Source organism: Micromys minutus, assembly GCF_963924665.1.
Source record: "Micromys minutus genome assembly, chromosome: 32".
In the NCBI taxonomy this organism is placed as follows: Eukaryota; Metazoa; Chordata; class Mammalia; order Rodentia; family Muridae; genus Micromys; species Micromys minutus.
In genome coordinates, this window is record NC_137967.1 from 2779896 (window position 1) to 2797815 (window position 17920).

At 50.7% G+C, this 17920-nt stretch overlaps 1 protein-coding gene across 1 annotated transcript; it reads left to right on the forward strand.

The window, feature by feature from the left end:
- Positions 1-4359: 4359 nt before the first annotated feature.
- Positions 4360-17542, forward strand: E2F8 (E2F transcription factor 8; the record flags this gene model as incomplete). The annotated part of the gene is made up of 12 exons (XM_080908889.1): positions 4360-4374; positions 5561-5839; positions 6212-6368; positions 8460-8798; positions 9142-9303; positions 10843-10980; positions 11829-12029; positions 12236-12323; positions 12954-13482; positions 15935-16067; positions 16191-16591; positions 16839-17542. The coding sequence occupies 12 exons, from the start codon at positions 4360-4362 to the stop codon at positions 17019-17021; spliced, it is 2625 nt and encodes an 874-aa protein (XP_080765015.1). The 3' UTR covers positions 17022-17542.
- Positions 17543-17920: the final 378 nt, after the last annotated feature.

The following is a 17920-nucleotide window of genomic DNA, read 5'->3' on the forward strand; positions in this document are numbered from 1 at the left end:
CCAATCTCCACCCCTACTCCCCAGAACCTGAACACATACTTCTGCAGTGTCCTGGAACTGGGGACACAGTCCTTCCACCCTACTGATAAGCACAAGAGGACATAGCCTCGGTTCTAACACTGTTTTTAGAGTCTATGCACACTCACACAATGACAGAACTCAGACTCCAGTTCTGTTAAAAAAAAAAAAAAGAGCCTTTAGAATTTTGTTTCCTCAAAGCATTTTAAAACTGCAGGGGCAGTAATTGCTCAATAAACAGCAGAAATGGCAGCTGCTGCAACCGAGCCCCATGGCCGCAGAGATGTGCCCAGGAGCGGGGAGGGGCTGCCCACAGAGAGTATAACAGACAGCTTCTCAGCTCTAGCTAGGACAAGCTGTGACCAAGCCCTGCTTCCACAGCCAGCAAGCCCAGGAACACCTGCAGCTCTCCCATCTCCTAGGTCCCTTGCTCCTGTTCATTGTCTTGAAACACTTCCAGTTTGGGTCCAACACCATTTACTCACAGAGTAACTTGACCATCCTTGTTCAAGGGACAAGGGAGGGCTGAGGTCTGGGTGTGGACAGTCGTGGTGATTTGGATGATTGAATGCTCCTAATAGCTGGTTTGGGGTGAATATGCCAACACACATGGCAAAGGCTAAACCCCAGTCTCTACAGTAAGCCGGACAGGCATATGGCTAGTGTATGAAGGACCTGGGAGGCAGGACTGGGAAAAAGAGAGGCCTCAGAACCCACCAATAGGAAAGCATTTCCTTAGCCTCTCATCCTATCCTGGCCATGGGGTTTGCTCACCCCTCTCACACCCATGCCGATGGGGATGGGAAGGGACACGTTTCAGAAATCCCAAATACCTTTGAATCTAGGTGCCTCCGATGACATCCATCACCCTACCTTCTGCATCTTGTTTTCATAACACATTATTTATTGTTGCATAGGTCACACAACCTTCGGAATTGCGCAACCCAGAAGAATGACAGCAGGGTGGACAACAGTGGCCCAGCTCGGTGAGATATGAGCTATTGTGCAACTCAGGTGACCAGACACAAAGGCACGAGCATCTTCTTGGGTTATATAATCCATAACGGGGGGGGGGGGGGATCAGATTCGAAGGGAAACTAAGCAAAGCGGCTTCAAGCTTGTCCTCTGACCTGTCCTCTGCACAGCAGGCGTGGGGGTTTTCTGTGGTCATTTTTCCTTCACGGTCACACCTAACATCAAGCTGACACACTCTACTTGTGTGTGTGATGCTGGAGATGACCCCCGGGGGCCTTGAGCCTGTTAAGTAATCCCTCTGCCCTGAGCTAAATCCCCGTTTCATCCTGTTCCACCGACAGGGCAGCCAGCATTAAACAAAAATAGTGTCTCACCTTTCCTCCCGTGTTGAGGGAGGGCTTGGAATGACTGTGACCTCGACTACAAGTCACCGACTCTGCTGTCCTGAGAATTTTCTGAGGTACAGCGCTAGGATAATATGAAGTGACAAGGGGTGGGGGTTGGGCATAGGGTGGAGGTCCTGAATTCGGGCTCTAGATATAAGGTGGCCGACACGTAATCCTTCGGAGCTCTAAGCACTGAGAGATGAAAGATTTGACAAGTAACCCAACAGGCAGACAGACAGAAGCCCACACACTACTTCTCAGTGATATATTTAAGCTTCATCCCTGCTCTGAAATGGTGTACACGGGCTCAGTAAGAATTATCTGTCCTGTGAGCATCCTGTCCTGCCTCGTGATGCGGCTTTTACATCTGATGCTGCAGCCAGCCAGTCTCGTGTGCACAGCACCTGAACATGCAGGTCCAATCCTGGTCTTGGGGAGCACCTGAGCTTCTGACAGCTACTAGAACTTGGACGTCACTCCCAGGAAGGAGACCCTGGCTTATCACCTAGTCCTCTGCCCCTCGTGCATTCCCTTTGCACCTGGATCGCGCGGCGGTGTTACAGCGTCCACACCCTAACCTCCACCAGGAAAACAGGATCTCTCTTGGAGTCAGCAGTGGTCAAACCCAGTGATGGGACTTGGACGGCGTGGCCCCGAGCCCTTCTGGAGGCTGAAAACACAAAGTTAAAAGCGGGAAGAGCCCAAACCACAATCTTAGATGAAAGCGGGTTGGGCAACATGTGGTCCAGGAGATCCAAGGAGCGATCAGAAAAGGGGAAATGTTACAAGGCAAAGGCGGGTGCAAAAGAACTGGAGCACGCGAAGGCAGCGCTGGGGTGCCGAGCTTCATCTCCAACTTCTGCAAAATGAGGGTTTAGGACCAGATGGTCTCCTAAGCGTAAAGCTCCCTAGACCCGTTCGATATACTTGGTCGATGTCAGAGGCACATAAAAAGAAAAGTAAGGGAAAGGAAGAAAAGCGGGAAAGAGCAAAGAGAAGGGATCGGAAGACGCAGGACACTGGGGACAGGCTTGGCGGGTTTCCTGAGTTCTTTTGCCTCCTCCCACACCTGCGTGTTCAGAGATCCGCCAACGCCCCGCATCCGTGGGCTTCGGACAACGAAGTTCTTTCCTCCTCATATATATATCTTTTTTTTTTTTCTTTCTGGAAGTCGTGGGGCAGAAGCTGCAGAGCAGTCGTGCAAAGGGTGGCAGAGGGAAGGGTGTCGCTAGGGTCCAGAGGGCAGGTGAGCAGACCCGGGGCTGCCCACCGGTTGACTTGGCACCAAGCTGGGGATGGCAGGGAACCCTCGAGTCCCAGCCAGCCGGTCCTGGACAAACCAAATTTCATCCCCCCCCCACCCCACTTCGATCTCGGATAAAGGGTGTCTGCAAAAAGAAAAGAAAGAAAAAAGAAAAAAAGGGGGAAAAGTTTTTGAGGACTTTTCCCCCAAGTGTGGCTGTGGGCGGGCCCGGGGGCGGGGCCTACGGCCTGATTCGCCGCGGACGCAGTGCAGAGGCGCCGATTGGCGCGCGGGGACCCGGGCCGGGAGAGCGGGCGTGGGGGGAGGGGAGGATCCGCGCCCGCGGGAGCGGCTCGCGCCGGGAGCGGGTTAATTTCAAATCGGGGGCTGGACTGCTCCGGGACGGCCACGCTCCCACGGCCCGCCTGCCGCCCCCCTCCCCAGCCCCGGCCCCGGTGTCGCGCCCCCTCCACCCCGGCACCCACCTCTGCGCGGCGGGGCTAAGCGAGTCTCCCTGAGACGCGCTGGCTCCCTGAGACGCGCAGCCGGGATTCGGGGCCACCCCCGGGACCGTCAGCCCTGGAGCGGGATTGACAGGTGAGCCGGGAAGCAGACTGTCGCGGCGGGGCTAAGGGATCCCGGGAAGGCCTGGGGGGCGGTAAAGGCGGCCGTTTCCCGCCTCCCGCCCCGCCGGGCCCCGTGGGGAGGAGCCGAGCTCCCGCGCAGAGGGCGGGGGAGGGGCTCGCCCGCGCTCCAGCCCCGCGCACTCGGGGGCGGTGCCAGCCACGGTCCCGCTTTCCGCGCCAAATTTTTAAATCGAAGGCTGAAGGTCCGGCCCCGCCCCGGGGACCTCTAGCCAATCGCAGGCCTCCGCGGGGCTTACTGATTGGCTGGGAGCCGTCGCCCTGGAGACCGTGCGATGCTGCCTGGAGGCTCCGGGGGGCGGTGCAGTTGGCAGGGAGGAGGAGCCAGTGCCTGGGCCCAGCGGGAAGCGGGCTACTGCCGGGGACTGCATCTGGGACCCGGAGCTCAGCTTGCCGTGCGCCTTGGCGTCGCGGTGATTCCGGCACCGAGTGAACCCTTCCCTCGCCCTAGCACTTCGCGTACTGAAAAGAAGCCTGAAAGGGGGAGGGGGTCCACATCCCAAAGCTCCCTGTAAATGCCCCGTCGTGCGCTTAGGGCGCAGAGGCTGAGTTGGAGGGTTGTTCTCGGGTCGCTCCCCAAGCCCTTCCTTCTGAGCCCGTGCACGTGTGTGTCAGGCGAGAAACTTGAGCGTCTCCCCCGATGCAGGCTCGGTGTGTGCTCCATCGGAACCGGGGCTCGTGCGCTCTGTCCGCAGCCCGGATCAGTGTACAGGTGGGTGCTTGCTACAGCCATCTCTGAGCGGGACAGAGGACTGTCACTGCAGATTCTATGTCTGCTTGAAGTCTCGTGACAGAAGTGGTCTGATGGAGGAATTTACTGCTGTCCTTTGGCAGGGTCTGCCTAGAGGCGCTGACCGTCCTAGAGGCAAAAATAAAACTGGTTTGTCATTTTTTGTTTGTTTCTTTGTTTCCGGGGCTCTCGTGTACGTGAATCATTTTCATCGGTTCTTAATTCTCACTTTACCTTTATATTTTCCTTTTAAGGATAGTAAAAAACTTTAATCGATTGGACTACTTAAACCATTGGAATTTGGGGAGGAACTTCAGATTTTTCGTTTTTAAAGACACACTAAATGTATGAGGAATTGACAAAATGGAGAACCAAAAGGTATTTTTAAAGTTCAGCCTACGCTGTTGCAATGCCAAATGAATTATTAGCCTGAGTTTTCCCTTAATATGTTTTTTGTTAAGTTTTTTGTTTGATAGTCATGAATGCTGTATCTTTTTGGTTAACTTTTACAGAAATCCAGAAGGAAATTTTAATTTTTGAAGAGAAATAGGGATGTCCAGGATTAAAGCAATCTGTTTCAAAAGTTTAGTGTAAATTTCATATAGATGGAGGAAGTTTTTCTCTTAGTACTTTAAAAACAACATAGGCTATTTACCTGAACCATTAAAATTCAGAAAGGTCACAATTTGATATCGGATTTCTTTGTAAGATAACATTCAAAATGTCAGCCTTTTAACCTGCTGGGCCTCAGAATGCTGTTTATGACAAATCTCCAGGAAGCTTTTAGGTGTTAGCTAAATACTGCCCTTGGCAGTTTTCACCGAAACCCCATCCTTGGGTCAGCACCTCCTGAGGGCACCACACTAAACTGAAAATTCAGGTGGCAGCCCCGTGTGACCTCCCTCTGCTGGTAGGCAGGAGGCCCGAACCATAAGGGCACCCTTACCTTGGCTGCTTGAGCCTGCTCCTGGTCATTATATGTCAGTGAACATCCACACACGGTCACCCCACTGGGTGGAGCATGGTTTGGGTCCTGAAAGCCTTTACTTGAAGTATCATTAGTGGAAGCTTCTAGGAATTTAAAAAAGCAGTCAATTAGTTATTTGGAGTGATTGGTTCTAAGGAAAGGGAGTAGCTCTAAGCTGTCTTTACAACCTTCCTTTCTCAAAATAGAATTTAAAAAGAGAGCCTGTAGTTAATGTTATTTATTTAGTTAAACAATTAGATCACAAGGTGAAGACATTTAGAGCCACAGTTTCTGTCATGTTAAAAGTTGGAAGTTTATCTCTTAAACGGACAGTAGTAGTGGGGGGGGGGGGAGCATGCATGTAATCATAACACTCTAGAAACTGAGGCAGGAGGATTGTAAATTTGAGGTCAGCTTGTTGCTATATAGTAAGTTCTAGACTGGTTGGGATGTGTAGTGAGACCTTGTCTCAAACAGAAAAGGAAAATACTGTCAAGAGGTGGTACTCTTAACCTACTTGATCAATGTTAAAGGCAGAAAGCTTTCCGATAGGTTCTGTTTTACCATGAACTCAGTTATCAATTCCTTCTAAACCAGGAAAACCTCTTTTCTGAGCCACATAAAAGGGGACTGATGAAAAGCCCCTTGCAAGAGTCCTCGAAGGCCAACGCGGTGTTGGCTGAGATCCAGCCTGACTTGGGCCCTTTAACCACACCAACCAAGCCCAAGGACGTCTCCCAAGGAGAGCCATGGACACCCACAGCCAACCTGAAAATGCTGATCAGCGCCGTGAGCCCAGAGATCCGAAGTCGAGATCAGAAAAGGGGCCTGTCTGACAACCGAAGTGGATTACCTGAAGTTAGAGACTGTTTGCATGTAGGTTTATGGGGGGTGGGTGCGGGGGGGGGGGGGTTGTGGAGGAAGGGAGAGGTCAAGATGGAACCCAGAGCCACTGGAAGGCTGCTGTTGACCTGCCTAGCATGGGAAGAGTTTGTACCTTTGGGACACAGCACTGGGGACCATAGGAACTGAGTGATCTTTATCCCAACTTCCTTTATGGCCATCCTTACTTCCCCCCACCTCCCACTTTGTTGCAGCTGTTTGAACCGTGTGTACGTGTGGGTGAGAGGGAGGAGTGACTCATCTAGTGCAGATGCGCAGATGCTCACCCCCCCCCCCCCCCCGCAAACCAATAAATCTGTCAAACTTTATTTCAGAATGAGACAGTATTTACCTTTTCCTTTGCAGGAACACTTATCTGGAGACGAGTTTGAGAAATCCCAGCCGAGTCGGAAGGAGAAAAGCTTGGGGTTGCTTTGCCACAAGTTCTTAGCGAGGTACCCTAAGTACCCCAACCCTGCCGTGAATAATGACATCTGCCTGGACGAGGTGGCTGAGGAACTCAGTACGTACGCCAGTTGCCAGCGTGGTTAATAATTAGTGAGTCTTCGGACTTAACTCTTTCGGACCTGGGCTCGTGGAGTCAAACCATGGCAGATGTAGAAATGGGAAGCCTTGTGAGTCCTGTCCATTTAGGAACAACTCTGTCTCAGAGGCAGACAAATGGCGCCTTTCCAGCCTCAGGTTGTCTCTGAAGCTGCACAGGAGGGAAATGGTGTTTTATGACTTGGTTCACAAACGGCTTTGATTCTGACGTTCACCTTGACCCTGTCCCCAAGGGACCAGTGTATCTGTAGTTGTATAAAGGGGTGGCTTCTGTGACACTTGGCCTTTCTGCCATTTGAGACTCTGAGGATGGCATCGTGAGGCGGTCATTCTGTCTTTGGCGTGAGTTATGGGTGTTCTCTTTACCACTCTGTGAAAGACCTGGTTCTAGAGCTAAAAAGGCGTCTAACAGGTAGAAAGTAGCTCTGAAGTCACTAAATATGTTTTTGTGTGTATGTGTGAGTACACGTGTCGATGTGTGTTCCTGTGTGCACAGGGCCAGAGGTTAACTTTGGGGATCTTTCCTCAGGAACCATCCACCTTGGTTTCTGAGAACAGAAGTCCCACTGGGACCGGGGGGCTCACCAGTTAACTGAGGTTGGCTTTTCAGCTGGGTGCTGGGAATCAAACTCGGGCTTTCCCAGCGGAGACATCTTTCCAGCCCGAAAGTATTGTAGTCCCAAACTTGAAGTGTATGCAGGGTAGAGATTTAATGTTTAGTTATCGCTCCATAAGGAGAAAGATGGCCTTCCTAAACAGGAACATTAACTCATGATTTAAGACTGTGCTGCTTGGAAGCACATGCTCTCCACACACACTCTTTCTGGCTAGGTGGCATGTGTGTGCTCTTTGACGACTCAACAGAAAGTGCAAAGCTCCCTTTTCATTAGAACCTGTCTTCAGTGGAACAATGACCATAGAGCAAAGAACACGTGTCAGGCGTGTGGAAGCAGTGCTTTCTGATCATACACTCAAGCTCAGAGCAGGCCCGGCTATAATGCAGACATCTAGTCCAGGCCTTGAAAGAAGAGAAGCAGAGAAGCCTGTGAGCACTGGAGGGGAAGGGCTCCTGGAGGGTAGGGGGGAAGAAGAGCCCAGGAAAGAACCCGTTATGCTGGTTCCCAACTGGCAGTCACCAGGAACAGCAAGAGACCACTAGGGGGAGCTCTATTTAGCACATTTCTAGAAAGGATAGATCTGTCCAGTAGTGAAATGAACATCAAGAGGAGGAGGATCTTAGCATTTAGAACGCTGAACCCCTGCTGGATTTACAAGAGCCATAGAATTTCCAATCTTGCCATCACTGGTGGTAGGTAGAACTTGAGCCAAATTAGACCCCAAAGAAATGTGGGTTTTTTTTTTTTTCTGCTTTTTTATGTAGGTTTTTAAGAAACTACATCAGGGATACGTTTTTGAAATCGCAGCACTTTTAAAAGAAGTGTGTGTGTGTGTGTGTGTGTGTGTGTGTGTGTGTGTGTGTGTGTGTGTGTGTGTGATCTTGGAGACCAGAAGAGTGTTGAATCCTTTGTAGCTGGAGTCACAGGTGGTTGTGAGCCGCCCACTCTGGTACTAGAAACTGAACTCTGGTCTTCTGGTGGAGCAGTAAGCGCTCTTAACCACTGAACCATCTCCCGCCACAAGCCTCAGCACTTTTGTGCCTGTGATATGACCGTGGGAGGCAGGCGTGGGTACTAGGAGGGGAATGAGGGAATGAGTGGGCTCAGGTTTGTGACAGTTGTGCTGTTAGACGCGTGGTCTTGCCACTCCCTCGCTATCGCTGAGGCAAGTCTGGACTTCTGTGTCCCCACCAGTAAAATGCGGGTAACAGCGGTCACCACTCGAGTTAGGAGGCAGTTGCCCCGGAGGCCGAAGTTTAGATCCCTCCCTGGATGGTGACAGAACTTAAAGGAGCTCATTTCTGCGGGAGCCGAGCCTTTCTCGCCTCTACAGTGCTGTTTTATTACCGTGTCGTTCAGACGCGCCTGCCCGACGAGTGGGAAGAGTTATCCCATTGGGAACACAGCAGTGACAGTCTGTGCCCTCTTGGCAGATGTTGAGCGTCGGCGGATCTACGACATTGTGAATGTACTGGAGAGCCTTCACATGGTGAGCCGGCTGGCCAAGAACAGGTACACTTGGCACGGCCGGCACAATCTCACCAAAACCCTCGGGACGCTGAAGAGCGTCGGGGAGGAGAACAGATACGCTGAGCAGATCTTGATGATCAAAAGGAGGGAGTCCGAGCAAGAGTTCGACTTTATTAAGAGCTGTGGCATTGAGGACCACGTGATCAAGTCGAGCGCCGGCCACGTGATCAAGCCGAGCGCAGCCCCGAACGGGCATTCGGACGTGTGTTTTATAGAGCTCCCGGGAGTGGAATTCCGGGCAGGTAAGAGGCAGGATTGCAGGCTGCAAAAAAAAAAAAAAAAACTCTGGCAGCCACTCTCTAGCTGCTACAACTTGTGTGGGGGTTGGGTTGGGTTTGATGGGACAATGTCTGTGCTCCAGTCTGGCCTTGAGTTCCCAATGGTCCTCTGGCTCAGTGTCTCCGGTGCGTGCTGCCAGGCCTAGCCACCACTGCAGCTGTCGCCTGTGTGGTCCAGTGGTGCTATTTTTTTATTTAAGGCTTGTTACTTTCTCTCCTTGAATGTTAAAGTGCACCCCCCCCAACACAGGAAGGTTAAAATGCACCCCCCCAGGCTAATTCCCTAATCCCCGTCCCCTCTCCAAAGCTTCAGTGAACAGCCGCAAAGACAAGTCCTTACGCGTGATGAGCCAGAAGTTTGTGATGCTGTTCTTGGTGTCGACGCCTCAGATAGTGAGCCTGGAAATTGCTGCCAAGATTTTGATCGGGGAAGACCACGTGGAGGACCTGGACAAAAGCAAGTTTAAGAGTAAGTGTTGCAATTGCCCGGGGAGGCCTGGGGACCATTCCTGAGCTGCAAAGCCTCGGTTACCCCCACCTCACCCCCACACACCTTCCCCCTACCCCTCCAGTGGCGCTACTGCTAACTGGGCTGGAGTTTGGCAAGACACATAACCTTCTTGTGGTCTGGCACTTTGGTGCCACCTGATATTGCAGCTGTCCTCGTTTTTTGTGGTTAGAAGCTCCCAGGACTTAACTGAGCAATCAGTCAGCTGTAAAGTGGATCCAGCTCCTGGGTCTCATCTCTCCACTCATGCTGATAACTCGAGGGTATAAGTAACTTCCCCTAAATTGTCCCTCCCTTCCCCCAAGCCCCACCGATGGCCCTTGCAACACAGACGGCTTGCCACTTTGGAAGAGTTTTTTAGCCAGATGGCTGCCGTGAATTTCACCAGCTCCCAGCCAGCTCTGTTCCCATGATTATGGCAGGCACTGAGGGAACCTCCACCGAAAGGGTATGGGGAAAGAACCAAGCTGACAGGAGGGACCTTCCACACACTTGTCCACAGGAAGATAATGGAGATGTCACTACCGGGGGGAGTCAACAAGGCAGAGCTGTCCTGAGGGCTTGTGGGCGGTCTGGACCCTTGCCCCTGAGATGCCATATCCTGTGAAGCTCTCCGAGCCTATAGAATAAGTCAGGACATCCCTGGGTTGGTAGTTCATCTTTAAGATGGAATCAAGTGGAGAGAGCGAGGCACTGATTCTGGCGGCGCTTAGAAAAAAGTGTAACTTGAGGAGACACATCCCTGATACCGCCAGTGGGTCCCCTGCTTTTCTGAGTCACCGGGTGCTTTTTCAGCTCAGAACTGCCACTGGTCAGTCACAGCCTTGGAAGCCATTCCAAGAATCACAGGCGTGTCCTTTGCCAAATCCTTGGGGAACAAAGACAGAATCCTTTGGCGGGGCCGTGAGACAGGGGACTCCGTGTGCAAGCCTGCACTCTGAACGCTGACATAGAGACAGAAAAGTCTTTTGAGATCAGTGAGTTGTGTGAAGTCTGTATATTTTGGAAGGTTACTATGTATGTGTGCAGTATGGGGGTTTTGCAAGCTTTTGATGCTGTGTAAGTCCCATCACAAACAGTCAGGGTTAGAGAAGCCGGAGCTTTCTACCTGCTCCCTGTCTGATTCTTCCCACTCTGACCCATGAGAAGACGTCTGGGAATGTGATGTTTCATACACAGAATCATCTCTTCACGTCTCTCCCAACCGAAACCTGGACCGCTGCCCTTTCAAAGCTCAAGGCCAGCAGCAGCAGCTCCTGAAATACCTCAAACTCCTTTTTTTGTTTGTTGGTTTTAATTCAAGCATTGTTCCTAGAAGTTATAGTCACTGTGTATATTGTATTGTAGTTACTGTTAGACTGACTTGAAAGGGGTCAGGAGTTCCTGCTGGACGCTGGCAGGGCAGCTCTTGAGCACGCCTGACTTTCTCAGGAGACAAAAATCCTGTGATCTTTCATTATTCTGTCTAATGCTATACATGCTTTTTGTTTTTCCCTCCAGCAAAAATCCGGAGGCTGTACGATATTGCTAACGTTCTGAGTAGCCTGGATCTTATCAAGAAAGTCCATGTTACAGAAGAGCGAGGCCGGAAGCCAGCTTTCAAATGGACAGGCCCAGAAATCAGCCCAAATAACAGCGGTGTGTATGCTTTTCTGGTTGTTTGGGTTTGCCATTTTGTCTTTTTTAACTAGAGGGATCCCCTTCCCCCACCCCACCCCCCACATAGCCCCAAATGTGGGGAGACCATACGTAGATAATTGGAAAGGCAGTTCAAGATGAACATTCCTACAGAAAGGTGGCTTCTGGGACCTTGAACGCACTTGCAGGGAGAGGTCCTCTGGGACAGGGATCTGGAATGGAGGCTCTGGCGAGGTAGTGATGCGAATTTTCTCGTGGCCAGTGTGTTCTGTGGCTGGCCTGCAGATTTCTCAGGGAATGCATTTCTTAAGAGGGGCCTCCCAAGCGGTGCAGGAGTGAGGGTCACCAGCTTCTGCCAGCCCTAGCATTCCCCCAGTGAGAAAGTAAGCAGGACTTACGTATCTTGAGAGAGAAAGATCAACAGAGAAGGCATGTCAGCATGTCTCTGGTCTTGAGATGTGGTCCACCCTTCGTATCTACCTGCTTAGTATTGAAGGGTTCGATTATGGAACGAAAATACTTTTTTTTTGGTCTATAGCGAACACGTCCACGTGTTTTCTGGTCACTTTCCTAAAGAATATGTCGTGACAACTATTTGTAAGCACTGGAATTATATTAAGTATTTCAGGTAATAAAGAAAAGGTTAGGCATAGACTGGGGGCTATGATGCTCGGATGTCGAGGACCAGCCGTGTGGTACAGCGTCAGAGATGGAGCAGGAAGAACTACCTCTGACTGTGAGAGGTTCCCGGCGCAGAGTATCCGTGCCCTTTGCTGCATTTCGATCTCCTCTGTTACAGGGAAACAGGGTCAACTGTGCTTTCACACACTGGCCTTTTCCACTTTCAGGCTCCAGCCCGGTCACACCTCTTACCGCCTCCTTAGAGGCTGAGCAGTCGGCAAAAGAGAACTGCGCCAAAAACCTCTTTTCTACACGGGGGAAACCCAGCTTTACCCGACACCCATCCCTTATCAAACTGGTAAAGAGCATAGAACGAGACCGGAGAAAAATCAGCTCCGCCCCCAGCAGCCCAGTCAAGAGCAGCAAAGGTATGTTTTCCTCGGAAAGTCCGGCTTTGCTCAGGATCCCCTCAGATCTGCTTCCTTTTGGCCTCCTTGATCCCACGCTCAAAAGCGCTTTGTGGGTGGGGGTGGGAGGTAAGTTGCCGTGCATCTAGGTAGCTTTGACCCCCGGCTTCCTTCCATGTGATGCCTTTGGTTTTGACCATCCTCTCCCTTCTTCTCCATCTTACCAGCTGAGAGCTCTCAAAATTCCCCACCCGTCCCAAGCAAAATGGCTCAGCTCGCAGCTATTTGCAAGATGCAGTTGGAAGAGCAGTCGAGGTAGGCTGGCAGCGAGGTGCAGCGTTGCCGTCTCGGTGTGGTCCTAGAACCAGCAGCTTTATTCAAGTGAACGTAGGCATCAGCCTTGGAAACGGGGGGCGATGGTGTTTACAGTCTGTCCTCAGCCAAAACACCCAAAAGCTGCTGCTATTGTCACGAGAAGTGTGGCTTTAACTGGGCCAAAAAAAAAAAAAAAAAAAAAAAAAAAAAGTCGTATGGTGCAGGGATTGGGGGATGGCTTGGTGGGTAAGGTGCCTGGTGCCCAAACATGAGGGACTGCGTTGAGATCCCTGAGGCCCATCCCTGGCACGGCAGCCCCCATCTTTGATCCCACAGTGAAGGTGTCACTGGAGGCTCTAGAGGGCCCATTACCCAGCCACCTCAGCTAATAATGATAACAACACCCATCTTTAATCCCACTGTGGAGTTGTGGCCACTGAAGGATCCTTGGAGCTCATCGGCTGGCCATTCCAGCTCAATTGATGAACTCGGGGCTCACCGGAAAGGTGAAAGTCACTAAGGAGAGGTGTCTCCCACCAACCTCGGCGTGCCTGCATGTTCGCACTCATCCAGACGGGAGCGCTTGGGAGCAGGGCGGTTCCATGAGGTCCCGTGCATCTTCTCTTTCAGTGAACCCAGGAAGAAAGTGAAAGTAAACCTAACGAGGTCTGGGCACTACAAACCACTGGCCCCCCTGGACCCCGCAGTGAGCACTGAGCTGGAGCTGCTGACACCGTCCCTCATCCAGCCCCTGGGGGTGGTCCCCCTGATCCCTAGCCCAATGTCATCTGCAGTGCCTGTGATCCTACCTCAGGCCCCTTCGGGCCCATCCTATGCCATCTACTTGCGACCTGCCCAAGCCCAAATGTTGACACCACCCCCTGGCCTGAGCCCAACAGTCTGCGCCACCCAGTCCTCCAATGCTACCGGAGACTCCCCCACGGAGAAGACCACCGCAGATGCCACAAAGTCCAATGCTTCCTGCAGACCTGGAAGCTTGCAGCCGGCACCAGAAAGTCAAGGTGCTAAGAACGGAAGCAAGGAGATGTCCGGGGATCATGGCACAAAGAGGACGGGCATTGCAGAGGACAATGGTCCCAATTCCACAAAGAAACCTAAAGAGGACCTGAAAGCACTGGAGAATGTCCCCACCCCCACGGTGAGTATCGCCTCAGATGGGATGGTGCTTTTGAGTTTTAGCGATCCTGAGGCTGACTCCACAAGAATCTGGGTGGCCTGTGAAGTTTACCAAAGCAAAGAACCGTCTCTCAGAAGACAAAGAATTGTCCCTTAACGTCCCCTTATCCAAATGAGGTCCCAGACAGCTAATCCTCACAAGGATGACCGCAGGGACATTTTTAAACCTTGAGAGGAAAAGCTGACTTGCTCTCTTTTTAAAGTGTCACAGGTGGCTGTCCCTAAGTCCACGTCTCTGTTCCCATACTGGAACACAAGCAGCTGTCAGGAGAGTCATAAATAGTTTATAAGCAGTTGTCACTACAACTGCAGGGATACACACAGGCCGCCCTCCCGATACTCATGCCTTCTGAGTCATTCCTCAACCGTTCGCTTGAGATCATGTACCTGGCATCTGGTGGCGAGAACAGAATTTGCCCACCTCATCTTTTTCTTTCTCAAATTTACCATATTTGTGTGTGAGTGTGTGCATGTGCGTGTGTGTGTGTGTGTGTGTGTGTGTGTGTGTGTGTGTGTGTATGTGTGTTTAAGTTGAAAAGTCGAGCTGATCTTGTCAGCCCATGGGTACGGCAGACGCCTTGGCTTCTACAGATAGATGTTGGCCTTCTAGGTGATTTTCTTAGGTAGAATGAGATGAGGAAAGAATGAATGTTTATTGTACAACTACTCACACATTGTGTCACAGACTTGAGTCTTTACTCAGAAGTCACAGGAGTCACAGGACAAGAGCCCATGAATATGAAGTTTCATTAACAGTTGCAGCCAAGCACAGAAGCACAGAGTCGGTTCTCTCTCTCTCTCTCTCTCTCTCTCTCTCTCTCTCTCTCTCTCTCTCTCTCTCCCTCCCTCCCTCCCTCTCTCCTGCCCCTGCTGTTGAGTTAGTTTTAGTTGGCTCCTGAGCTTTTTCCTCCATCACCTCCCTGCCCCTCCCTGCCATCTACTAGGTTAGAAGAAATCACCCCCAAATCAAGGCCAGCTGATTCTGAGTACCCACCCCAGTTTCTGTGGGATGAGGTGGATATATTACGAGAAGAGATATAGAAAGGGCTCTGTGATCCCTTTAAGATGCCATATTGGCAGGATGGCATTATCTGCCACTGCTTTGGAGGCAGCCTCAGTCTGGAATCTTCTCAAAGATGGCCTCGTAGGAACCATTCAGATCCGCCATCTCGTGCATTATTTTGCACTTAATGTACATATGAGGAGGTGCGCATTGGCCCTGGCTTGACTCAGTATTCGGAAGGGCCATATCTCTCTAGGCAAGTGTGTGTGTGTGTGTGTGTGTGTGTGATTTTTTTTTTTTTTTTTTTTGCAATGGTTTCCTGTAACTCCCTGGGTAACCCGAATTAGAAGTTTTAGATTTCTCTTGTCCCCTTCAGTGTGAACTGAATAGAAAAAGGGGGAAAAAAAAAAAAAAAAACGATTCAAGTGCTAAATTCATTCAGTAAACACGATCTGAGGACCCAGACCTGTAGGGATGGAGCGGAGTCGTTATGCAGATAAATGCAGCCGTATCTGACAGTGGGTCCTAAAGACAGAGGAAACGGCACAGGGTAATGAGCTGTAAGGTGATGTTTATCATTATTATTGGCTAAAAGAATTATACATGTAGTTTGTAGAAACGGAGGAACAAGTCATGCCAGTATCATGGTAACTTGTCCATCAGAGAGGGTAACTATCACTGGCATTACCGCACCGGCAGTCTCCAAGAAACAGTTCAACTCTTTCCGAACCGTGGATTCTGAGTTTGCTGGTCCCCAAGAAAAAGACCCATCAAGAGCTAGGGATCAGAATGTGGGCTGTTGTCTTGACAACAGAGAGACAAGGCATCTGAAGAGGGATGGATGGAGGCCCCTGTGTCTAAGAGATGCTTTTAGGGTTCCCCATTCTCAGCACAGGGTGTTGGTGGTGAGAGGCAGACTTTGGGGGCACTTCAGCCACCCACACACCCTCTGTGTTGAGGAATGTGCAGCAATCTAACAGGCTGGAAGCCACATCAACAACCACAGTGGGGGTTTGTGCCTCTTGGCATCTGGGTCTCTAATAGGTGCCGATGGGTGGCCTCTGGTGCAGTTTGCTTTTCCACGGGAGGAAACTGCCGTGTCAGAATGAAACGTACGTAGCCTGCCTGCGCAGTTCTTCTGTTCTCAGTCAGGAGTCCAAAAGCCCGGGAGGCCAGCCTAGTACGTGTGTTTGGTTCCCCTAGGACATAGGTTTCCTGTTCTTCCCACTCCACTGTGCCCCTGTCAGGGTACAGACAGCCCCCTATACAAAGGGCACGGCTGCATTCCAATGAAGCCTGTGCAAAAGAAAAAGAAAAAAGGTCGGTCGGCCGTAGTCTTGGGCTGTGTTCAGCCACTCCTCCTTCCACTAAATGGATTAGCTGTGTGACATACTTTCTCCTTATTTTGTAGACCCTGTTCCCATCCGGATACCTAATCCCTCTTACCCAGTGCTCACCCCTGGGGCCAGACTCTGTGTTGTCTAACACAGAAAACTCAGGCACATGCTCCCCAAACCACAGGATCTACGGCTCCCCAATTGCAGGTGAGTAGATGCCGGATCACCATTAAGACAGGAGCTGGCCCGTGGCTCACTTACTCAACGGCATCAGCTTCCAGAGCAAATGCCCATTTCTAAGACATGGCGCCGGCCCGCTCTCTTTTCCAGGTGTGATACCAGTGGCGCCGTCTGAACTCACGGCTGTGAATTTTCCCCCATTCCACGTGACACCTCTGAAGCTTATGGTCTCCCCAACGTCTATGGCAGCGGTACCTGTTGGGAACAACCCGGCTCTCAACTCCGGCCACCCTGCTCCTGCTCAGAACCCAAGCTCGGCCATTGTAAACTTTACCCTGCAGCACTTGGGACTCATCTCCCCTGGCATGCAGATGTCTGCCAGCCCGGGGCCTGGAGCTGGCACGGTCCCGGTGTCCCCACGTGTAGAATCAGCTAGCGTCATACCAGATAACTTGAGCTCTTGGCAAGGGAGGGCCACCAACCATGACTCTCCAGTCCTGAGTCAGAGCCAACTAAACGGACAGCTGGTCGCTGGGACAGGGGCACAGCAGGTAAGAGTATTTGCGTATTAGGCCCAAAACGTAAAACTTGTATAACTAGGTTGTCATAAGGTCTCTTACGTGTCATATTGTCTCTTAGCAATAGTAATTGAGAGTTCAAAGAAACTCATTGAGGCCCACCTTGCCCATATATTAGACTCCAAGCATTTCCAGATGTTATCCAGCCCAGTCTTGAGTCTTCTGGGGAGCATGGGTCACCATAGGTCTGATACCTTTTTCCCTCCTTCTCTCCAACCAGCCTGTTCCTGTGACGCCCAAAGGCTCCCAGCTGGTGGCCGAAAGTTTCTTCCGTACTCCAGGTGGACCCACCAAGCCCACTGGCTCACCCTACACGGATTTTGATGGTGCTAACAAAGCCTCCTTTGGAACCCTCTTTGTCCCACAGCGCAAACTGGAAGTCTCAACTGAGGATGTCCATTGATTGACAGATGGTGGTTTCATCTAATTTCCTAAAGAGCCATTTAATGAGACAATACACACATCCAGATTGAGAGGACACCTCCTTTAAAAATACTGTAAATATTTGGGGTTTCACTCAATATCACAGCAGATACTCGATATGCTCACACATACGCACGCACGCTCAAATACGTACATGCGCACACATTTGTACAAGGCCAAATTCAGCCTTCAGTACTATAAAATAAAATGAACTAAGGTACATTGACTTCTGGGGAGGGTTCATTATTTTCATCTGTACCTCTATTATTATGCAGAGTAACTTTATTAAAGTTTACTTCCCTTTCAGCAAATGTGTGACTTACCTAACACAGCACCTGCTCAGACATTTTTGCACAAAGAAAATGCTGTGTGATGTATAAAGTATCTTTACATGGGGGGGAGGCGATAGCTCTCTCTCTCTATATATATATATACATATATATAATTTTTTTTTGAAATTTCTTTAATCCTTTTGCTGTTGCAGTCTGTCTTTTTGTAGAGTTTACAACCCTCCTCAATCAAGTCTATGGGAAAAAATTATTTATAAAATGTATTTTTAATCATAAGTTGTTGAAATTAAAACTCTGCTAAAACGTAGTTAACGTTTTCATTTGGCCACGAAGGGGCACGCGCTGCTGGGAGAAACCGACAGCTTATCTCAGAGGCAGGTTCTTGGGAATGGCTTCCTTGGATACTCAGAGGGCATAGGAAGGTCTCTTCCGTACAACAACCCCTTCCCCTGCCACCATGCAGAGTAAAGGGCAGGAGGAGCTAAGGTAGCCCTGTCTCTGCCCAGCACCCATCACAGGCCTGCCCTGCAGAGAAGAGGAGCAGGCATTACCCTACACCTTCTTCATGCCAGTTCTGTTACCCTCCATG